Here is a 21,777-nt window from a genome sequence, read left to right as displayed (position 1 = left end):
ACCTCGTGACGAGGGTTCAAGATATTGAATCCACTAGTCTTGTCTATTCTACCTACTCAAATAAGTGATGTGCTGGGTGCTGTTGGCGGACGGTTTGACAACGACAGAACTCCAACCGTCTTGTGCGTTGCTATCGACGATTGAGCTCCAGCCCTTCTAACTTCCCAGCAGCCCTCCATGCAGCGGCCAGTTGGTACCACTCAGGACCAGTCAGGCCAACCGTCGCGTTCCTCAGGTTGGCCTTTGACAACCGGCCTTCTTGATTGTAGTATCCTGACCGGATGGAACTCGAGTTAGCCGAGATTCTCTAAAGACCCCATGGGTCAAATACATACCAGGAGTGCATGACATGAAGAAATCAAGATATTTCAAGGCCGTGGCTTCCAGTTTCTTGACCCAAGCATCCTCGGCCTCCTGCGTGGGTTCGACGGAATCGATCTGGCGTTTCAAGCATTCCGAGACGATGTAAGCGGCATGTTTGGCCCGCTCGCTGAGTAAATGCGTATAATTGGGCGACGTGGAGCTCTGGAGGTGCGTGAATAGCAGCAGGTTAGGAAAATCCCGGCCAATCATGCCAAACAACGTGCTTGGTCCACGCGTCCATTTTTCAGACATGGTCTGCCCGTTCCTCCCCGTGATTGTCATGTTGGCACGCTCGGAATAATCGTTACTCCAGTCGAAGCCAGTAGCATAGATAATACAGTCAAGTTTGTACTCGGTTCCCTGGGCAACAACCCCTTGCTCAGTGACCCTTTCGACGCCCTTGCCGTCCGTATGCACGAGATGCACATTCGGATTGTTAAAACAAGGCAGGTAATCGTTACTGAAGCAAGGGCGTTTGCATGTCCGAACGTACCACGGCTTGAGCGCTTCCGCCGTCTCGGGATCGTCGACCGTGTTTTGAACACGGGATCGAATCGATTCCATTTTCAGAGTCTCGGCCTCCTTGAGTCTCTCTAAATAGCTTCCGTCTCCTGGATCCGATTGAAGTACAGCAAACACGTGCTTAGTCCAGCCATCGTCGACCAGGTCAACGTGTGGATTTTGGCCGAAATAGATGTTTTCGAAGTTGTCGGCACGCTCGTCTTGCCATCCCGGCTTCAATGATTGAAACCAAGCCTTGTCAGTTTTCGGATTGGCCCTTTCATCCACCCCCGAGGGCGTCCGCTGGAAGACATAGACCTCCGCTCTGGATGCAGCAAGATGAGGTAGGACTTGAATTGTAGAAGCTCCCGTGCCCACCAAGCCAACGCGTTTCGAGCCGAGTTTACTCAAAGGTGCGCCAAAAGGGTCCCCTCCAGTATAGTCATAGTCCCAGCGGGATGAATGGAAGCTGTGTCCTTTGAAATTTTCGATGCCTTGAATGCCAGGAAGGTGGAGCTTGTGTAAGATTCCGATGGCCGAGATGACAAATCGAGCGCGGATCACATCGCCTCGTGATGTTTCGCCAATCCAACGAGATAGCTCATTTGACCAGGTAATGGAGTTCAATTCGGTCTGGAGCAGAGCTTTCTCCAGCAAGTTTTCTTTTTCCGCAATTCGGAGCGCATGGGCACGGATCTCATGGCCTGGGACGTACTTGGAGCTTGGAATGTGCCCAATTTCTTTCAGCAGGGGAAGGTAGATATATCTAGAATATCTTGTCAGATCACCGACACGCGACCGACTTGCAAGCCGTCATCACTTACGCATCGGTATCGCAATAGAGACCTGGATATCTAGGTCCGATATTAGTCTGTGCCCCCCATGGTCACGAATGATGCAATACCTGTTCCAATACCAGACGCCGCCAAAGTCGGAGGCTTTGTCAACCATTCTGATGTTGTAAATTCCAACTTCATGAAGCTTCCTGGCTGCTAGGAGGCCGCCAAATCCACAACCGACAATGAGCGCGTCGACATCTTCAGAAACCGGCTCGCGGCAGCCATCTCCTTTGGTCCATGGGTCCTCTGCAAACCGTGCCAGTTCCCCGACCGCTTCGCGAAATTGATGGATACCTTTGCTGTTCAGGCGCTTATTGCGCTCCTCTTGGTTTTTGGCCTCGATCGCCTCAGTATCCACCGCCATGGCCAGAGTGTTGACTTGGATCGACCCCATGTTTCAAATGTTAATGATGCTTAGTCGGAATGTACGAGCAGAGGCACGACGCTTCAAATGTGAAAAGTCACCCAACAATGTCGACTAAGGGCAAGAGCTAGCATATCTTGGTCAACCCCCAAGACAGGAAATATCAGCCCAATCACCTAGTGGTATGACATCTTACTAACCAGGTCTCCTCAAAGAGGTGTCGGAAATCATCCACTCGTTCCGGGAAGACATGCACAAAATGGAATGCCAAAGCTATTGGCATCCGGACTCGACAGAAAAATTTCCATGGTTGGCACACGATCACATCCGGATTACTGAAGTGGTATAAAGTGCGGGTAATGACGATGATTCACTGACCACGGAGTTTCCTGATATGATCGAGAGCCGTCGTACAAGCCTTGGATAGGGACGCGGATTGACTATCCCCTGAACGTAGCTAATAGGTCATCAGGTAATTCTGAGCGGTGTACCGCTAAACTTGTCGACTTTAGGCCAGTGCTTCGAACTCAGAGTAAACATACTAGGACTTGCTCTCTGAGTTCTTTTGCCCGCCCCTCCCCCACAAAAACACGGCTTTCGAAAATAACGTTGGCACAGGGAAAGTCAGGGATCCCCGCCAGTCACATGCCTATTATTCCGAATGAGGAATAGTCTTGCGCCGCAAGCTGCGGCTCGGAATTTGTTTGGAATTGTCAGGAACTCCTCCGGCTTGCTGCAAGTACTCTTATGCTTCGAGTCTTGTAGCGACCGAGGGTCAAGGAATACTTATAGCGATTGATTCCCACCTTACTATTGCCTTCTGCCTGTTGTCCCAAACCATTCCTGACAGCTGATCACATGGCCAATTTTGTCTCATTGTCTGATTCATCATCCTGGCCTGAACGCTGCTCATACGTCTTCAATTTTGGACCACCGCTTCCTTGGACGCAGTTGGGCACACCGTCGATCGATTATACGATCGCTCGCTCTTCTGGGAGCCCTTAGCCATTCTCAATTGCAAGAAACCACAGGATGCGAGGGTAGTTCAGCGTAACAAGTAAATGTAAATATAAGGGTAAAACGTGCCACTCAAGTTCATGGCCAAAGGAACTCCTTTCTCCAGGCACCATCTGTCCCTGTGTGCACATATCTCAACCTCTTGTGGAGTCGATCCGACGCTCCCTGCCAAAATTCAACAGTACTCGGCAAGACCGCGTACACTTGCCACTCCGGAGAGACATGCTGCGGATCACTCTGGAGATACGAATTGGCTTCTTTTAGGCTTTGGCCAAGCTCTCCGGGACGAGGGAGCGGCTTTGACGCGATCGCACTCACTCGCGAGGCCCACGGGTGATCGAGAAAGTCGGCGGCACATTCCTCGCCAGGAAGGCCGATAGCTCGTCCTCGGATTCGAATTTGACGGCCAAGTTGGGGCCAATAAAAGCCCAGGGCGACTTGTGGGTTTGCTCTGATGTTCTTTGGGGCTTGTCGCTTTTGACGGCGAAATGCCAGCCTCGCGCGTCGACGTTCTTCAAGATCAGGACTCGTGAGTCCGGACATCCGGCTTCGTCGACGGTGGAAACGGTCATAGCATGTAGCTCGGGTACTCCAACGTCTATTGCTCCGCTGATCCACACTTCGAATGCTTGATGAGGATCGTCTGGCAATGACTCCAATGCGGCATCCGGCAATGATCCCTTCAAGACGGGAAGGTTGCGGAGCTTGGTCCTCATAGGGGTAGTTGAGTTCGACATGACAGTTTTAGGTTGATCCGCGAGGATTGGAAGAAGAGGAGCACCGCAAAGTGTGCAAGAGCGTAGGTGAAATGAGTCAATACTCCGGAAGATAACCCATTAACTATGCGGGGAGGAGGTATTACTTCCAAAGGAACGTGGCCTCGTTTCAATATGAGTCAGAACATGCAACTTTTCTTACCGTCCTTTCAAGCAATGCGTGTAATGCCTTTCCTCCCCAGTGTCGCAGCCTACCTGGGATACCCAGTTCATCAGTGTTCAGCGACAAGCGACGACAAATTATCAATAAGTTACAGTACACCGTCGTGAGCATTCCATACTTAAAAAGGGATTTCCGTTTCCACTCTGGGGTGAAAATGATACTGAAATTTCCTGTTTTGGGGGGTCGGCGAAGATCTCCCTCTAGCAATAGGCTGCCATCGAGTGATAATGGGGGTTGTGGTCTTCGCAGTAAATTACACTTCTGTCTTGCTTTTGTTGTTGTAAGTAATTCGATAGTTTCAATACTATCTTCTCAGGATTAGGACAACAATAGAAGATCCTCTCTGCTAGATACGGACGGGTTAGAGCGTCTCTCCTATGAAGACCTAGTTCCACACAGTTTTGTCTAAGGCAAAAGGCTTCTAATGAGCTCAAATTCTTTCTGCTGATTGGTGAGTTCAATTGTGCCTTTGAGGTAACCTGTAGAGTCGACGCTGCCCTGTATCAAAGCCCAATTGTCACGAACATCTTCTGGTGTTGCATCTGGATTGAAATACCCGTCCGGACAGGCGAAGAATATACGAGTGATACGCCCTCCTGCCATAGATATTGATTGGCCTGTGACTGGACAGTCTTCATGGATTAGATAGAGGGTTGCGTTTGCGACCTGCTCTCCCTTTAGATTCTTCTTCATCCAATTCCCAAAATCGGTACCACCAAGGTTGCCATCGACCATTGGGGTGTACGCCCAAGGCATCACAATGTTGACCTTGATGTTGAACTTCTCCCCGGCGGCAGCTGTTTGCCGTGCGGCTCCCCACTGGCTCGCTTTGGCACTTGCGTAAGCCGCTTCGTAGCCGACCGACTCAGCATACCAGCCGAGGGCAACAGCCGAACCGGTAAACAGGATTCTTCCATACTTTTGCTTGACCATGTATGGCCATACTGCTCGATTGATCATCAGTGGGCCAAAGAGATTGACATCCAGCTCTGTATGGAATGTCGGGCCAGGATCATTCTCCACCGCGCACTTGGTTCCCACTGTTCCGGCATTGTGAATAATGATGTCGACTCGTCCAAAGCGATCGATCGTCTTTTGAATGAGGTCTTTGGCGGCGTCGTCCTTCCCGATCAGGCCACCATGCGCCAGGCCCTCCCCTCCCAGCTTTCGGATCTCCTCAACTACTGCCTGAGCCTTTGCAATGCTGGTAGGGCGTGTGTTGACGACGACCTTCGCACCGCGGCTCGCGAGGAGAAGAGCATGCTCGCGGCCTATACCTTGACCTCCTCCGGTAACAATGGCGACCCTCCCGTCAAAGGAGAGTTTGCCTAACGATAGTGCAGAAGGCATAGTAGGTAGCGTGTTCTTCAAAAGACGTCGCAATGCGGTAGGAAGAGTAAATGCATTCCCAATTCTGCTTTCAACCGAATTTACGAGTAGTGAAGAACGGAACTGGAATTTCTCTGGAAGATGGTGCCAATCGGGACGAAATAAAGCATATTTCGCAAATCGAGATGATACCCGCAATACACCCATCACCGGGCCCCTCAAAAATGGTTCGTCCATATCTCCTTTGCAATTCCATTTTCCGAACGAGCTTGGCTATGCAGGTGGCAATGGTTTTTTGGGGGGTGAAGGGGGGGGGGTGGTCTGGGTTTTTGAACGGGCACAGCACCGGAAAGCGACATTCGGCGCTGTCGCATCTCCCCGCAGGAATGTCAATCACAGTCACTGGACACCGAACACGATAATAAGAGGCCGAATCCCTTGCAAAAAAAAACCAAGGCCAATGGCGAGCTTGCGAGGGAAAGTCGTTGCCTTGTCCGGCGGTGCCTCGGGCATTGGCCTCGCGACAGCACGGTTGCTCATTGCACGAAAAGCGAAAGTATCCATCGGCGACTTTGCAAAGGAGAGCTTAGAAAGTGTTCGGCGGGAATTTTCGCTGAAAGACGAGGCCGAAAACGTGCTGACCGTCATTTGCGACGTTTCCAAACGGTCGGACGTGGAAAACTGGATAGATCAGACTGTACAACACTTCGGCCACTTGGACGGGGCTGTAAACCTGGCCGCCACGCCTGGCAAATTTATCGGAGTGCGTTCAATCACCGAGATCGACGACGATGATTGGAACACCTGCGTTGCCATCAACCTGACCGGGATGATGTACTGTCTTCGTGCACAATTGAGAAAGATGGCAGATGGTGGTTCGATTGTCAACATTAGCAGCGTCGCCGGGTTAAAGACCATTGTCAACGCCGCTCCTTACGTGGCAACGAAACACGCTGTCATCGGACTGACACGTAACGCCGCGAAGGAGTTTGGAAGAGACAGAAAGATTAGATGTAATGCTGTCGCTCCGTAAGTACCAGTGAAGTTTGTCTTCGGGGTATAGTCTACTGAAGATTTATATATAGTGGAACGACAGACACCCCTATGTTAAACTCATCAAGATCGATCGCCGGGCCCACAGGTACTATCACTCAGGGAAACGATTACTCTCACGTTGCTCTGAATCGCGTTGGCAGACCAGAAGAGATTGCTGAGGTAATTTGTTTCCTTCTCAGTGACGAATCCTCGTTCGTTTCCGGTCAAGTCCACGTAGTGGACGGGGGATGGTACTGCTAGTAGGCCTACAGTCGACTTCAGCGGACTAGCTCCTTCGATCTTCTGGGCCACACTGGCATGCGCATGGAATCATGGAGATAATTCAAGAGAATTTAATGTGTGTAGCTCCTACCTCTACCCGCTGCTGCTTCGCTGGTCCCGGCTCAAGGTCCCCAAGGTATTAGCTTTGAGACGTTTCTGGCTTGAGACTTTTCCCTCGGTGCTTGCTCCCGTACCACCTGAGATTCTGGTCAACATTTACAATCTTATAAACAATTGGTGTCCGAAGAGCCCACAGAAGCCCCAGTTGGTTAATGTGAGGTGTCCGGCCATCCTGTGGTGCGCAATTGTCTATCAAGGCTATTCTTCACCTCAAACCCGTGGAAGATATTCATCTGGTGTCTTGTCACAATCACAGACAATAAAGTACGCCCAGGGTATCCGTTGGCCCGATGGATTTTGCCATACTGACTTCTTGTCTTAACTATCAATTTCAAAGGGGCCACGGATCACTTTGGCTTTTGCATGTCTGAAAGATGAAAACAGCAACCCATCCAGGCCCTGTTTGCTTCTCAAGAAGACATCGAGGTTGCTCGCGAAAAGGTCGGTTTTCTAAATGTTTCTCAGGAAAATGAAAGTCGCGCTCAGTCCGCTCCAACAAAATCCCAGTGCAGCGCGGATTACAGGTCTTTGATCATGCGCAGCATGATAAGTCTCGATCGCACATGGAGGAAGGGAGGCGCCACGACAACTATTTACTCTAAGTGCCAACTCTAGTACTCGTCAACGAGACCTTTAAGTTCCACCGACTGTATTTCTGGACTCTGAAGCAGACGAAAACATATGGAGGGAGGAGATAATCGGATCAGTAGTCCAACGTCACCTAGTATGGCCTGAGCGGTGAATCCTGACGGTGTGAAGAGGTTCCGCTCACCGCTCGTCCGACTCAATCCTGATACATGCGCTGTCTTCAAGAGATATCAAATGCGCACGAAAGGACATCGAACACAGTTTGGACCGGCACAGTCGGCGTGAATTGCAACATTATGATGGAAAATGAGGAGGAGATTTGAAGCATACACTATCCCAGCAGCAGGCGATCGCGAGGCTCAATTTGAAATCTGCCTTAGTAGCAGAAGTCGCGAGCTAGGGGAGTATATACTCGCGCAATGTAGAGAGAAAGACAGTTTAGATTAAGTGAGACTAACTAAGGACGGTATGAACGCGAGCTGACTCTTGCCGTTGAAGCATCAACTGAAAGGGTATCCGGGAGACCCACAGTGCTCTCCCGAACCACTGAAGGCAGTGCCAACTTCCCGGCTGGGCAGTACAAAGGAGTCGACGAATGAAGCGTCAATTCTTCTGCTTGGAATCCGGCTCATGTTCGTGAAACTTCCCAGAGGCCTAAAGTTACTCCACGGCACAGTTTGTAGCGTGTATCGCTTTTTATCGTATAACGCGCAAACGCTAATGCCTGGTGCTATTCTCTCCAACCTTTTGAGCCCCCGATCGAATGCCTCGATAGCTAGCGCCCGTAAGAAGTGTCCTACCCACCTCGGAGTTCACAGATATTCTTGACTTTCCAAGGCTGGCGTTCCTTTCGATGCGTACGGTCCCGGCAGAGCAGACCACTGTTTGGCACATTGTGAACAGTTCGGCTGCCCAGAGTACGGAACCTTGCAAGTCTAACGGTTGTTGCAGAAGCCCTTCACATATCTGCGCCGTCACCCTGCAGTATTCCGTTGTGCTGACGTTACCATGTCAGCATCTGAAGAGTCTCTCTGCGTTCTTGGAGCACCAAAGTGATTCAAGGCAAGAAATTCCGAGGGTATATGATAGCCTTGGTGAACGGTGGTGGTAGAAGCACGTCGCACTTGTAGAGTCGATCAACTCCAAGTGGTGCTAGAGGCTGGTAAACGACTGCAAAAGATGACTCCTGGAAGCAGAGCAACAGAATGCAGCATCGTCGGTCTGATGGCTCGAAGCTCACAGTGGCAGGGACCAGCTTCCTCTAGCGTAGTCAACGCCTGGCTTTCGATGGGCCGAAACTAATTTTGGACCTTGGTCGAAAGAGAAAAGCAACCATGACTGTGCTGGGGAGTGCTTTACTACCGGACTAGACAATCCTCTACCTAGTACAGGTAGAGAAGATGTGCTGACGTAGTTTCCAATCGTTTTCGCTATGAGAGTCTAGGTTTTTCCGATGCCTTGAGGATCTTAGACACCCACTCGACCATCGCCTCCAGATACTGATTGACCACTGGCAAATGTGAGGCTATCAAGAAGCCATGAGGGAGCCCGGGATAGACCTTCAAATCCACGGGGACGCCTGCGCTGCTGAGTGCTGCAGCGTAGGCAATGCCTTCATCTCTCATTGGGTCCATTCCCGCTACCTGGATGAGGGCTGGAGGTAACCCGCTCAGGCTTGGAGCGAGCAATGGGCTTGCCAACGGATCGAACCCTGAATCGGGGCAATATTGCTTCCAATACCAACGCATGGAAGGTGCGTCTATCGTGGGAGCGGAGGCGTTCTGCTCGTAACTGTTCAACTCGAATTTGTCACGGGGTAAATGGTCAGGATGACACAACGCCGGAATATTCAGCATCTGCCCAATCACGCCTGACGATCGACCGTCTTTGGTGAGTCTGAGCGCCAGCCCGGCAGTGAGACTGGATCCCGCACTGGAGCCCGCCAGGATAGCCTTAGATGGGTCAAACCCGAATGATTCGGCATCCTCCAAGAGACCGAGGTAAACATCGTAGGCATCGTTGCAGGGCACCGGAAATTGAAATTCCGGGGCTTTCCGGAAGTCGATGCTGATGACCACCATGCGGTTCTTTACGCAGACGGATCGGCACATCGAGTTTTCCGTGTCGTGATTGCCAGCTACGAAGCCGCCTCCATGGAGAACGAAGAGCAAAGGCAATCGCTCGGTTTGTACTGCCCCACTGGGCCGATATACTCGGAGCTCAATCGGGGTGCCGTCTCTTACACGTTTTGTGCGATAGGAGATATCGAACCCTTCGGACGGCACATAAGTCGGATACTGTCCACGGATGATACTCCAGTTCTCTCGAAACTCATTGATGTCTTCGAAGGTCCAGATTTTGCGAAACGTCTCTCTCAGGCCCGGGATAAGTGACTCAAAGCCAGGGTCCACTTGTGACATCCAGGCGTTGGACATTTTGGCTGTACGCAGGACGTGTGCCGATGCACTGAGCACAGTTCTGGAGAAATACTGCCTCGAATACCGTGAACAGAAGACTTATATATATCACCATCATAGAGCCCCAATCGGACAGCGCTTCACCAAGAAAAACTCTACTAGTGATTCTACATTTCCGGTAAAGCCGAATAGTCCTCGCACCTGCCAAGGATGAAAGACAGAGATAACGGCGGTTACGCGCTCGCAGGATGCACACCCTCAATTCCGAATCCCTGACGTCTTGAGATTTGTTCATACCTTGGCGCAGTGTGTGCCGTGTAGTTCGGCTTCCAGTAAGGACTTGGTCGTTAGTAAATGCCACTGAAAAGATGCCATCCTGGAACTATGACAGCGTCCTCGCGGTAGGATTCATACCCCTTACACCTATTCCGCAACGCCCTTGGCATACCATGAAACGAGGCATTGAATGTCGAATTAAAGGCTGTATATGGCGACGAACTGGTCATTCTGCCCTTCCACATTGTGGTATGGGGTTGTTAGTCGATATGGAGTATGACCACAATTCTATACATCCTAGCAGGCCAAAAGATCTACCTCATCGGGTGTGTGGCATCTAGATACTGTGATTATACCACAAGCAAGTCGCTCCAGCACCAATTCTCGTCGTCGCCTCAGAAGCATAAAAGAATTGTAGAGGAGGTGAATGGGGGAGAGGAGGCCTAGGATATTACTGCGATCGACAGTCACCTATCAAATTCGATATCCAGCAGTGGAAGCGTAGGAATTCATACACCTCGTTGTCGAGACCCAGCTATCAATTGAGCGGTATTTCACTCAAGAAGCGGTATCAAATTCTGGAAGACCCCAGCTACACAGACATTTCTGCTGTCTGAACATATCATTATCACCCTGACAAGGACCTTCATGGACATAAGTGCTTCGACAACAGGTCCTTGGGCTGCAAATCAAACTATAACCTCCTTGCTCTGACTCTCTTCTCAAGCAAACTACCACGGCGCTGTCGTTCTGTTAGCTGGTGCGTCAAATACCAAGAAAGCAGTACCGGGTAAGGACTCAGGCTGGGCGTCCAACGGGGCTCGGTGCACTATGTCTATACTATAGTACTAATCAAGAGAACACCCGGCGGCATCGCGGTCGACGTCTATAAGGGTAGGTTAGAAGTATTCAAGTAGACTTTTTCCACAAACCCTGTGGAACTCGAACTGAAAGTCGACAGCACAAACTCTTATCAACCATCAGAAGGTTGCAGTGAACAAAGCCCCTGGCCTTGACAGCATATCTAATAGAATACTCAAGCTCGCTTGCGACATCTTTGCAGTTCACTTCATCTAGCAGCACTGTTTGAAGTATACATACGGACAGGTGCAGTCCAGTATGCTGCAGGGGTTCAACGCCATGGTCTAAACGCTCGGTAAAACATACCGGCTGATTGCACTACTTACTCAACGTTTGGGGAGGAGTTCTAGGCCGTATAATCCGTATAATTGGAGAAAGGCCATGCTAGTTAGCTTAGTTCGCGGAGAAACGTTGGAATGATGGTGGTTAGTTCTTTCCGAGATATAGCTGTGGCGTCAGGAAGTTGGTAAGAGTGCACATTGCCAATATGGCCTCCTTTGACGTTTAGGGGGCCTACGGTAACATTGCTGGGGAAACCTCAACTATGTCTCAAGAGGTCGGAAGGAGGAAGGCGGACGGGTAGCAGACTGCATTGCCACAGTAAGAGTAATAAGGGGCACATCGGGCTATCTCATCTCTATTCGGACACAAGCAAGGCAAAAAAGCGCATGCTCAAGTGGGGAGGGACAAAGAATACACTTCCGCTGTGAGAGCAGAAGCCGTTAGGAACCCTGTACAAAGTCCTGCATCGGCTGGACTTAATGCGGCTGAAGCAGAACAAGAAATGAATGCTTCCATCAAACTCATCTGAAAATGGAGGAAACTGTCATCACACAGCTCTCCCGGAATTTTTTCGAAGGACCATGGATCTTTCGTTCCGGTCCAGAAATGGCTCTCCCTTCCCAGAAGTGCTAGCTGTTAGCAAGCTTGACGACTTCGTCCTGAAGAGATCGTGAAGTTAGACCTCGTTTGGAAATGTCCAAGTGTCGTCAATTGGCTTCTGTTATAACGTGTCCCCAGTCTGACTCGGTATGACTTCATACATTAGTAGCCTCAGACCTGTACTTCCATGGGCTCTGGATGTTGGAGCAAACGGTTTTGAGCCAGGATACATCGACACAGTTAGGAAGAGTTGGTGCGAGCGAACAAATATGTACGCTAAAATTGTGAAAAAGCAGCCATCAGGTTCAATCTAATTTCTCTGTCTCGCACCCCGCACTTTTCAGAGATCCAAACTCGTAGGCCAGAACTGAAAATGTTAGTTGTGGCTCGGTCCTATAGTCTCCGATTGTCTCGAAAGCTTCTGTCTCATTGCTTCTCTATTAAAGTTTTGAAAGTATGGCTTACATAATGACCCTTACAGTGTGACAATGGCGGCTGAGTTCATGAGTTTTCCCAATTTTAAGACTTAGAATGGCGTATAGCTTAGATATCAGGAATAGGGTCGCGGGAAACTATATCCAATATATCGAATTGCCTCTCTATAGGTGCAAACGATAGGAATCCGAAGCTGAAAAACTTCGGGAGATGTCTCTACGAAGGGTAGCTATATACACCCTGCCCCTGAAGTCTTCGCATTCATGACAGTTCTAGTTGCTCTGTAGGGAGTTCGACTTCGAGGTCTAGCATAGTTTCCTACTGCGGCCAATGCTCTAATGCTTTGAGTTCCTGACTTCCCAAACCAATCAGTGTTTATCCACTCTATACTGCCAGCCAGGATTCTAGTCTCTCTTACATGCACCGCCGGCGATCTTGAAGGCTTTCTAGATTCTCAGGATATGGGTTCAGAGAGTAGTACGCGCGACTACTACGCGTCAACCTTCGAATAAACAACCAATACTTGTCCAATCGAGTTGCTTTCTTTTGCATACGAATAATGCCCACCTATACAGAGGGTGACATTAAGAATGCACTTACAGACCTTAAACAAGGGTTCTCTCAAGCCGCCGCGGCCACTCGACATGGGGTACCACGTAGTACTCTTCGGGAGCGTATTGTCAGTGCTGCTCCTTTTAACTATGCCCGAAACTGGTAGACGTCTCTAGTCGCAGGCCCGAAAGTAGAGGTGTGGTGTAGGGGACAGGTGTAGCATATTGTTGAGCTGACAAGGCTCTAATCTTAGGAGTTGTGCAGCGAGAGATTCTAGACCTCGTTTTAGGCCCCCTCTACGATAACAGCGTTGCACTCGTTAAGCTCAAGGAGGATTCTAGACCTTTTCAGGGTCCTTGAGGACTGCTCTAGAACGCAGGCAAAGTTGGATACAAATCGGAAGCAACCGCTCGAGAAATAGAAGCAGAAGAGAGATCTTCATGCATTTGCACAAACGGCGTACAGAACGCAACACGTATAGCAGCGGGTCAGGGTATGCTAGAGATGTACAAGGTATGGGTGCAGTCTTGACTATATACTTGTGGCTCATATCCAATGAGGTAACCTTGGCAGCATGTTGATATGTTGGTATGCTTCCATACCAACATATCGCCACAACGATATTTCTATTCCTAGTTATCACGTGACCCGGCATAGCCCCGCTTGTGACTGACAGGACCGCCGAGAGATGTAATGACTGTTCGCGCTAGTCTTTGGCCGAAGGTCTATTACTAGCGTCGAGACCCCTTTATCAATTACTCGAACGTATATAGTTAGATAGGCCCTAGGACCCTATAGAATTCATTATATTCCTCTATTAAGTTATGTCTAGTAGTAACGCTCTAGATAGCCCTTATAGACGCCTAGGCTAGGGCCTCGAAGGCCTCTATCTCTTTAAATAGTAAGAGATAGTCCTCAAGCTATTGATAGACTAAGTTCGATTGGAACTTGAGCCCTTAGAATATTATGTCGAGTGCGAAGGTTAAATAGAACCCGTCAATCCTTTAGCTACCTCGACTAAACCTCTTCTCCCTCTATAGAGGCGCTCTCCTATGAGGGTATAGAATTAGTCTCTTAGAGCAAGCCTATATCGAAGGATAATTAAATAGTATTAACCTAGAGAAAAGGGGTAGTTATGGAAGTACTTAGATGCGTTTCTACGGAGCCTAATACCCTAGGTATAAGTTCGCCCTTTATAGCCTACTAACTATACTTCGTAGCGCTCTAAGCGCGATATTATCTACTAATATTAGAGATTAAATGACTTCTCTAAGGTATTGGTAGGGAGGTAACGAAGCTAAGCTATTAAAAAAAGTAGACTACCTCTTAGAGTATGAAAGGGTAAACTATACGTAAAGAGACTACTAACGACTATAACCTTATAGAGGTAGAAGACTACCTTATTAACCCTCCCTATAGAGGCGACTAGTTATATCCGTAACTACGAGACTAAGACCGTTAAATAGTTTATCTAAAGGAATTAATAGAGGAAGTTAGATATTATAGGATAGGAATTAATAGTATAGTCACTTAGAAATTCAGCTAACCTTTAAAAAGGGGATACTAGTACCTCTTGAAACTAGTTTAAGAGCCTCTACTAGATAGAGGATATACTATAAAGTATTACTTAATCTTCGAGAGTCACTAACCTAGCCTAAGAAGCCTAATATACCTACTTACTCTCCTACTACTTATATATATACTTATACTATATTAATCTTTTAACTCCTTAAGTCTCGATTTGGATTCCTTTTGTCACGAATAAGGGGTGCTAAGGCTCTCAGGGGCTAGATGTATATAAGCGTACGGGTCGTGGGCTACCTTCTGAGGCTGTGAGGGTTGCCTATAGGTAGATAGGCGGAGGGAATAGTAGGTTCAGGTATCAATAGGTGTATCCTAACCGCTCAGGTTATACAGGACTCGAAGCATGAGAGACGCCTGCGAGTCTCATGCGAGGAGGCTGGGTTTCTATCTGGGCTAGCTAGTCTCTTGGCAGCTTTGTGGTGTGTGTCAGACGTTCCTGACAGAGGCTCTCCAGCTTCGGAATCGCTATCGTTCTGCGCCTATAGATAGGTAATATACTTATTAGATAGTTCGCTAGCGAGCCCTTCCTGACACGTTTAGAACCTAGAGCTAATATCGATTAAAGCTATATTAGGACTTAATAACTATAACATATTAAGGTCTAAAGTCTTAACTAAAATCCAAAAATCCCTCGTTAACGTCTACCAAACATGGCACCAAATCCATCCCCTGCACCAACTTCGGATAAATACAACGCCACGTAATTACTATATGCACTCCAACTCTCCCCAACAGCGCCAAGGTTTGTGAGCTCTTCGCTCCCAAACCCAATTTGTGAGATCCACGTTTTACTTGTCATGTAGTGATCAACTCTTTTAACGATCGGCTGGACCTATGGCAAGATTTGGATGCCAGACGAACCGGCACCAATGAGTGTAATGTCTTTATCCTTCATCCTATCCAAGGTGAGCTGAGGGTTCTAATACGCAGAGTGGACCATTTTGCCTTTGAATTGTTCCCGACCCTCAATCTCCGGCCACTTCCACTCATTCAAGATGCCAACTGCAGAGATGAAAAAATCGCGTTCTTCGGTGAAGTTTCTCTCCGTCCGAATGTCCTCGAGAAAGACCTCCCATTTACCAATGTCCTCGTGCTAGGTGGTCGCGTTGAATTAGATTTGGAACTTGACATATTTGTACACACCATACCTACAAGTAGTCCGCTTGATGTACTCTTCGATTTCTTCGCCCCTATAATAATGCTCGCTCCACTAGATGTCCATACTGCGATGCGATTCAAAGAGCCACACACCCGTTCTCCCACCAAGTTCCTCCAACGTCCTCATTCTCCTCGTAGATGGTGAAATTAAGGTTCGCGATTCGCTGGGGAAATCGGATGCCCCCGAGCACGCCCGAGAATCCAGCACCAATGCAAACGACTTTTACGCGACGTAGATCATCAGTGCAATAACCATGTAACGGCAGCAAGTCAGTAATGCCCAGGTAGAAAAAAAGCGCTTCATCAGCAGGAGACCTCGATCCTTTCTGTGGCTTGGAGTCGTGATTGGCGAGATCGTTGGCAACCATGGTTCCGGCTCGACTGCACAAACAGCACATTCATAAGCTGCTTGCTCTTTGATAGGGACTTTGCGAGGTTGTCATGTGGATCATCCTAATATTATGTGTCACGGCCAGTATCAACACTTTTAGTGGTTCTGCTTTCCAATCGACTATTCTCTTAGCTAAAACCGGAAGAGTCCTAACGCTGTCAACGAAATCGGACTAATTACTCCAGCTGGACGATTGTGATTGGGTGAGGTGAAGCGAGCGAAGCATGCATCGACGGAATCCCGGAAGTCTGGGAAGAACGGAAATAATTCGAGCGCGAAAGAATAGCAGGGTCAGGCGACCCAGGGGAATGGAGGGAGTGGTCAAAAGGAAACAAAACGTTCTCCTCGTCTTCTTTTGCACTGAGCGGCTTCGCTTTGAAGTGCAATTTCTCGAGCATCGGCCTCTTGTCTGGCAGGGGATTCTTGACCGTTTTACGAACCAGCACACACCTTTCTAATGACGGACCTAGTACTAGTAGTGACTGGTGTGGGTGGGATGGGATTAGCAGTTGCCAGAAGACTAGGAAGCGGTCGGCGAGTGATTCTTGCGGACTATTCAGAAAAGGCGTTGGACGCTGCTGTCTCTCAGCTCCAAAGCGAAGGGTTCATCGTTGAAAGCCACAAGGTCGATGTGGCTGACTACGATTCCGTGAGGCAGCTGTCTGAGCATGCAGCAAAAGCAGGCAGGATCGATGCAATTGTTCACACAGCCGGCGTGGCTCCGGCAACCGGATCAAAGGAGCAAATTCTTGACGTTGACCTAGTCGGAACCGTCAACATTATTGACGCCTTTCTGCCCGTTGTCTCTCCGGGAAGCAGTCTTGTTTGTATCGCGAGCTCAGCCGGGCATATGTATAAGTTTTCAGAGAACCTTGAGCAGCACCTCGCCACAGCCCCCCGCGAAAAGATTGTTGATCACCCGGACATTACTAGTACCACCCGAGTATCAGCTTATTCATTAGCCAAAAGGGGAAACACTCTTCGTGTCCAGAGAGCGGCGCTGGCGTATGGATTGAAGGGCGCCCGAATCAACACAATCAGCCCAGGGGTTACCCACACCCCCCTGGCTCAGGCCGAGCTCGCCGGAGACCTAGGTGATAGTGTCAGAAGCTTGGTTGCTGCTGCTGCCTTCCAGCGCCTTGGGACAACATTCGAAATCGCAGCAGCTGCGGCATTCTTGTGCAGTAGTGACGCATCCTTTGTCACAGGTACCGATCTTCTTGTTGATGGCGGTGTGATTGCCGGGAAGGCTTGGGGACCCAAAGCTGGAAAATAGACAAAGTCCCCTGCACCAGGGTCAAAAGATCTATACTTCAGCGCCTGAAGTTGAATACCCGATATTGAGGAAGTGCCTCATCTCCCTACTCAGTGAGTGTGCAGATCAACGCTTAGGTTCTTATTCATTCCAATATCAATATAGCCACGTTTGCCATCTTTGTCACTAGCGTAGCCGCGGTACACGACTACGAAGTGCTCGCTCAAGAGGACAAGAAAGTAGAGATGAGTAGAAATGCAGGTGAACTCTGTCGTTGAGAAGCCCATTTGTTAGACTGAGCGCTTTCTGAGCAGGTATAGATGCATTCGATTGAGTTCTGTCTGCCTTCTCTAGTTCAGAAAGTGCTTCCTTTCTATATACAAGAATCGCTGTGTCCAGGAGCCGTTCTCTGAATTTCTGAAACCGGCCAGAAGGTCTCCTGAAGCAGTCCTGAGACTCTGTACGCATCAGGACGCCAACACAGGCGATAAGTGGAGATATTGGCAAGGGTATAGGAACTTCCATAATTAGCATCAAAATCCAGAAGGCAAAGATCCTCAGCCCGGCGTGGCGGAATTTTGTTTCGTCAATAAGTACTGTGCCGACGCAGAGACCCAATTCCGCTTCGCTCATGGTAGCGTTGTCTCCTTCTCATAAGCCTTTCTAGACCTCGCCGTCGCCACTTGATGGTGTGGTTCTAGGGAGCTCTTCAAAACCTCAGCCTATCCTCAACAGTTTCAGGTTAAGTCAGCAGGCGTTCTGGACGTTGGCCGTTCCCCATTTTTGTCTCCTTTTGCAGGCGTTCAGGGCAACAGATAGAAGCTATATAGATACCAGTTGTCGCGCTCCATTCCGGAGGCGACCAGAGCCCTCAATACATCATTCGGTCATCAAAAATCTCTTACATTGTCTATCTACCGAAAACCTAAACAAAAGTGAATTTAGAATAGCTGCGCTCGAGTTCTGAACAGATAACTGCAAAGGCTGCCGCTCCTGGAGAAGCTGTTGTATTCTGAGGTATTTTTTTCATGAGCCACAACTGTCTGACTGTCTCCCTGTCCTGTTTGACGTTCTCTTGCCCTATATATACACTCGAGTTGCAACACTGCCACAGTGTAGGCAACAACGTGCGAACACGCTAGAACACGCAAGAAAAGGCACCCGCAGGCACCAGTATAACCTCTTTGGTACGTACAGTACAACAGAAGCCTAAAGATCTCTTACATACAATCCTTTAGGAATCATCCTTTCGGTTTTCAATAGAAAATATCACACTACAGTAAGAATAAACCCTGTTCAAAGTATGTTCAGGTGGGAATGTTCAGTGATTGCATTCTAAGTAAGCAGGGGCTTCCTCTGAGGCTATTCCAACACCCACAGAAGACATGCAGGTTCATAACCATGGTTCCTGATGCTGTGTAAAAAACCCCCTGGAAATAGACACTATCCAGCTTATGGAGTTCCTTGTGCCCCTACCCAACATTCAGGACGGCCTTACCATTTGTCAAAATATAGAGTTCGGCATCTTCGTTGGTTCATGGTACCATCTTTTGACCCTGTCCTAGGACAGTCATGCCGATGGCCACCTTGTCTGAGATGGAAAACAGCCAATCTACTGAGCTTTAACCTAGTCTCGAAACCTGAGGTTCTGGTTGTTGTGAGAGAATTTTTCTGCTATACAGGAGAGACACTTCTTGTAGCCACGCCAATCAAATGTGAGTACGCTTTTGGGACTGCGCTAAAGAGGAAGGGGGGAATGACTCCGGGCGGCGACTTCGACGGCGACTTCGTACAACGGCGACTTCGCTTAATTAACCTATTCATGCCTAGTAGAGACTTGGCACACCAAATTTAGCTGGGCACTCGTTTCTGCTAGTCACACAAATCCTGTAATTCAGTCAGCGATTGAACATTGAGATGGCCTCGCGATCTGACCTCGTCGTCGCCGCCGCCTAGTCTGTGCAATGGCCGATACTCCTCCCTGGCGTGCTAGGTAAGGTTGTCCTGACCACCTCCGTCGACCACTTAAGAAGGCCGTGAATAGCTATCCTGCCAAATACCGCCTCGATCCTGTTGACCAGGAGGTCTTTGACACTCCTGACGAATGCCAGGAACGCCTCCTAGTCTATTCGCTTACCTAGGGCTTTGATATAGTCAAAGGAGGAGGTGGTAAGCCCGCTCATCCTGGCTATAACTTCCTCTATATCTACTACGGCGAGGGCACGCGGAACTGGCGGGGCCTTGACGACTACGTTAATAGGAACGAGGACGGCGTAATTACGTCAGATCGTAAACGCGAATCGACTTATATTCGTGGGACTAACTATTAATGGTCCTGTCGAGTCTCCTAGAAATCAATTAGTAAACGGAATAGTGGAATCAAAGGCTTTATCCTTACTGTCAAGTCTCTAGAACACTCTGGCCACCTATTGAGCGATAACCCTTTGATATTTAAACGTTATAGAGATCGACTTGCGGAGTTCTAGGCGGCCCTAGCGTATGTAAGACTATACCGATCTAATACTATGCCGTTCTCTACGAGTCGTAGGGTCCTCGATTCGCACGATTTTAGCGTTATCTTAACGTCTAAGGAGTACTATAACTTAGTCAGATACTAGCCTACTATCAAGGAGGATGAAAAGACAATCAACGGCCTCGTTGCGACGCTGCAGAACGAGGGGTTCGTACATGAGCCGCGCCTCGAGGAGGTAGTTGATGCTACTGGTAGAATAGTTAGCAGGAAATGTCTGTAAATCTGGTTCTCACACCCTGACCTTCTTAAGGCGACCTCTCGATTTATGGTAGGATCTATCTACGTTATCGATGCGACCTTTAATACAAATAGGCTGAGAATGCCTATGATTATTGTAGTAGGTGTACTAAATACAGGCAAGACCTTTCCTATAGCGTTCTCGTTCTGTCTAACTAAGAGTTATGCCTCCTATTCCTTCTTCTAGGAGAGTCTTAAGTTACACTTACTAGAGGGTGTTATTCCGCCTACGGTTATCATCTCTGATTAGGCAAAGGCGATTCTTTCATCGATAACTGAGTCCTTTCCGTCCACGAGACATCAGATCTATTCCTAGCACGTAGTCGAGGCGATGAAGACGAGGTTCCGTAAAATGGGCTATAAGACTGACCAGATTAGTGGACATGAAAAAGGTATAAAAACGCTCTTAGATCTCACTTAGGCATATATCAATGTAGGCACTTAAGAAGCACTTAAGGCTAGACGGAACGACCTAAGATCGTAACTACTAGAACCTAAATATCTCGATGAATGGCGTGATAAGGAAGATCGCGTTATTACGCTGTTCACAGTAGAGTTACTAAATCTCGGCCATCGATCTAGTTAGCGATCTAAGTCCTATCATAACGTAGTTACGCAGATAACTAACAGTTAATTAGACCTTAAGATAGCGATAAAACGCCTCTATTAAATAGTCCACGGTGTGATTAAGGATATCGCTGAGTATAAGGATCGCTCGCTTATAAGTTATCCAAGAGGTGCCCAGGGCGTGGCGTTCTAATACCTACAATTCGCTGTTAGCGACTATGCCCTTAAATAGGTTGCGATTGAGTGGTTATTTCTCTGTTAACTTAAGGCCTCAGGCACTGACCTAGGCGCCTATTGTTGTCCTCTACTGAAACAGTTCCTCTTGCCCTGTAGGCACTACCTTAAACACGCCTAGCAGACTGGCCAGCCGATTCCTCGAACGCTCCTACATCCGCGGTGGTAGCTAGACGGGCCGTAAATCACCTCCCTAGCCTAGGTTCCTACCTATCTAAACGTCAAGATGGAAGCGTATCCAGAACCGACAGAATCGATGATGAATTCAAGGATAATCGAACAGATTCGGTAGGATCTTAAGGACCATGAAAGAGCGCGATTTGATAGACAACGAGACTAATTACAGGCACAGATGGAACGCCAGTTAATCGACCTAGGTGAACGACGTCGCCAGGAACAATATCTACCTATTGGCGTGCCCGATCCTATGCCTAAGAGAACCTGGACTAGGAGGCATGAACACGGCAGGACAACAGAGAGGGCCTTGATCGCTAGCGAGATCGGCGAGCGCCAGGAGCGCAGGCAACACCTAGTAGATAGGCAGGAACAGCGATATCAGGAGGCACTCGATCGGCGGCCTGAGAGGCCTCAAGAGGCGTTTATGCACACCTTTCGATTTGCGCCTAGTGTCCAGAACGTCGTTCAGGCACCACAGAGACATCAGCCGCCTCCGATTACTATAGAAAACACCAGGGAAGAGGAGGCAGAGAATGTGCCAGAGACCCCTCCACCATCGACCTCAACAGGTCTAGGATGCCTAGTGCCGCAGACGCCTAAGCGGCCACGGCCGCGTCGCAGTCCTTCGCCTGAGTCCTCGCCAGAACTAGTCCTGCCAGTGTCAACGGCACCGCCTGCGATCGGTGGTAGCGGTGGTAGAGGTAAACAGGTCCGCAAGTGCACAACTAGGCTAGTTGAGGCTAGGCGACAAGGCTTCCTACCTAATTCACAGGATGACTGAGAGATCAACACCAAGGTTGGCTATACAAAGAGGCGGCGACGAGGTCTGGCGGCGGCGAGG

The 21,777-nt window shown here is 48.9% G+C and overlaps 5 protein-coding genes across 5 annotated transcripts; 2 read left to right on the top strand and 3 right to left on the bottom strand.

Moving 5' to 3' along the window:
* Positions 1-130: 130 nt before the first annotated feature.
* On the bottom strand, positions 131-2,097 carry PV07_05203 (uncharacterized protein; the record flags this gene model as incomplete). The annotated part of the gene is made up of 4 exons (XM_016392082.1): positions 131-273; positions 336-1,630; positions 1,689-1,718; positions 1,769-2,097. 4 exons carry the CDS (start codon positions 2,095-2,097, stop codon positions 131-133), a joined length of 1,797 nt encoding a protein of 598 aa, XP_016249601.1.
* A 1,121-nt stretch (positions 2,098-3,218) lies between these two features.
* Positions 3,219-3,821, bottom strand: PV07_05202 (uncharacterized protein; the record flags this gene model as incomplete). Its single annotated transcript, XM_016392081.1, has 2 exons — positions 3,219-3,321; positions 3,403-3,821. 2 exons carry the CDS (start codon positions 3,819-3,821, stop codon positions 3,219-3,221), a joined length of 522 nt encoding a protein of 173 aa, XP_016249600.1.
* Positions 3,822-5,812: 1,991 nt separating this feature from the next.
* Positions 5,813-6,648, top strand: PV07_05201 (uncharacterized protein; the record flags this gene model as incomplete). The annotated part of the gene is made up of 2 exons (XM_016392080.1): positions 5,813-6,381; positions 6,438-6,648. The coding sequence occupies 2 exons, from the start codon at positions 5,813-5,815 to the stop codon at positions 6,646-6,648; spliced, it is 780 nt and encodes a 259-aa protein (XP_016249599.1).
* An 8,655-nt stretch (positions 6,649-15,303) lies between these two features.
* On the bottom strand, positions 15,304-15,910 carry PV07_05200 (uncharacterized protein; the record flags this gene model as incomplete). Its single annotated transcript, XM_016392079.1, has 3 exons — positions 15,304-15,477; positions 15,537-15,594; positions 15,636-15,910. 3 exons carry the CDS (start codon positions 15,908-15,910, stop codon positions 15,304-15,306), a joined length of 507 nt encoding a protein of 168 aa, XP_016249598.1.
* Positions 15,911-16,390: 480 nt separating this feature from the next.
* PV07_05199 (uncharacterized protein) lies at positions 16,391-17,209 on the top strand (the record flags this gene model as incomplete). The annotated part of the gene is made up of 1 exon (XM_016392078.1): positions 16,391-17,209. One exon carries the CDS (start codon positions 16,391-16,393, stop codon positions 17,207-17,209), a length of 819 nt encoding a protein of 272 aa, XP_016249597.1.
* Positions 17,210-21,777: the final 4,568 nt, after the last annotated feature.

This window comes from Cladophialophora immunda (genome assembly GCF_000835495.1).
Source record: "Cladophialophora immunda strain CBS 83496 unplaced genomic scaffold supercont1.3, whole genome shotgun sequence".
NCBI classification, from domain to species: domain Eukaryota; kingdom Fungi; phylum Ascomycota; class Eurotiomycetes; order Chaetothyriales; family Herpotrichiellaceae; genus Cladophialophora; species Cladophialophora immunda.
The sequence above is the reverse complement of the archived record's forward strand: the minus strand, read 5'-3'. Positions and strand labels throughout refer to the sequence as shown.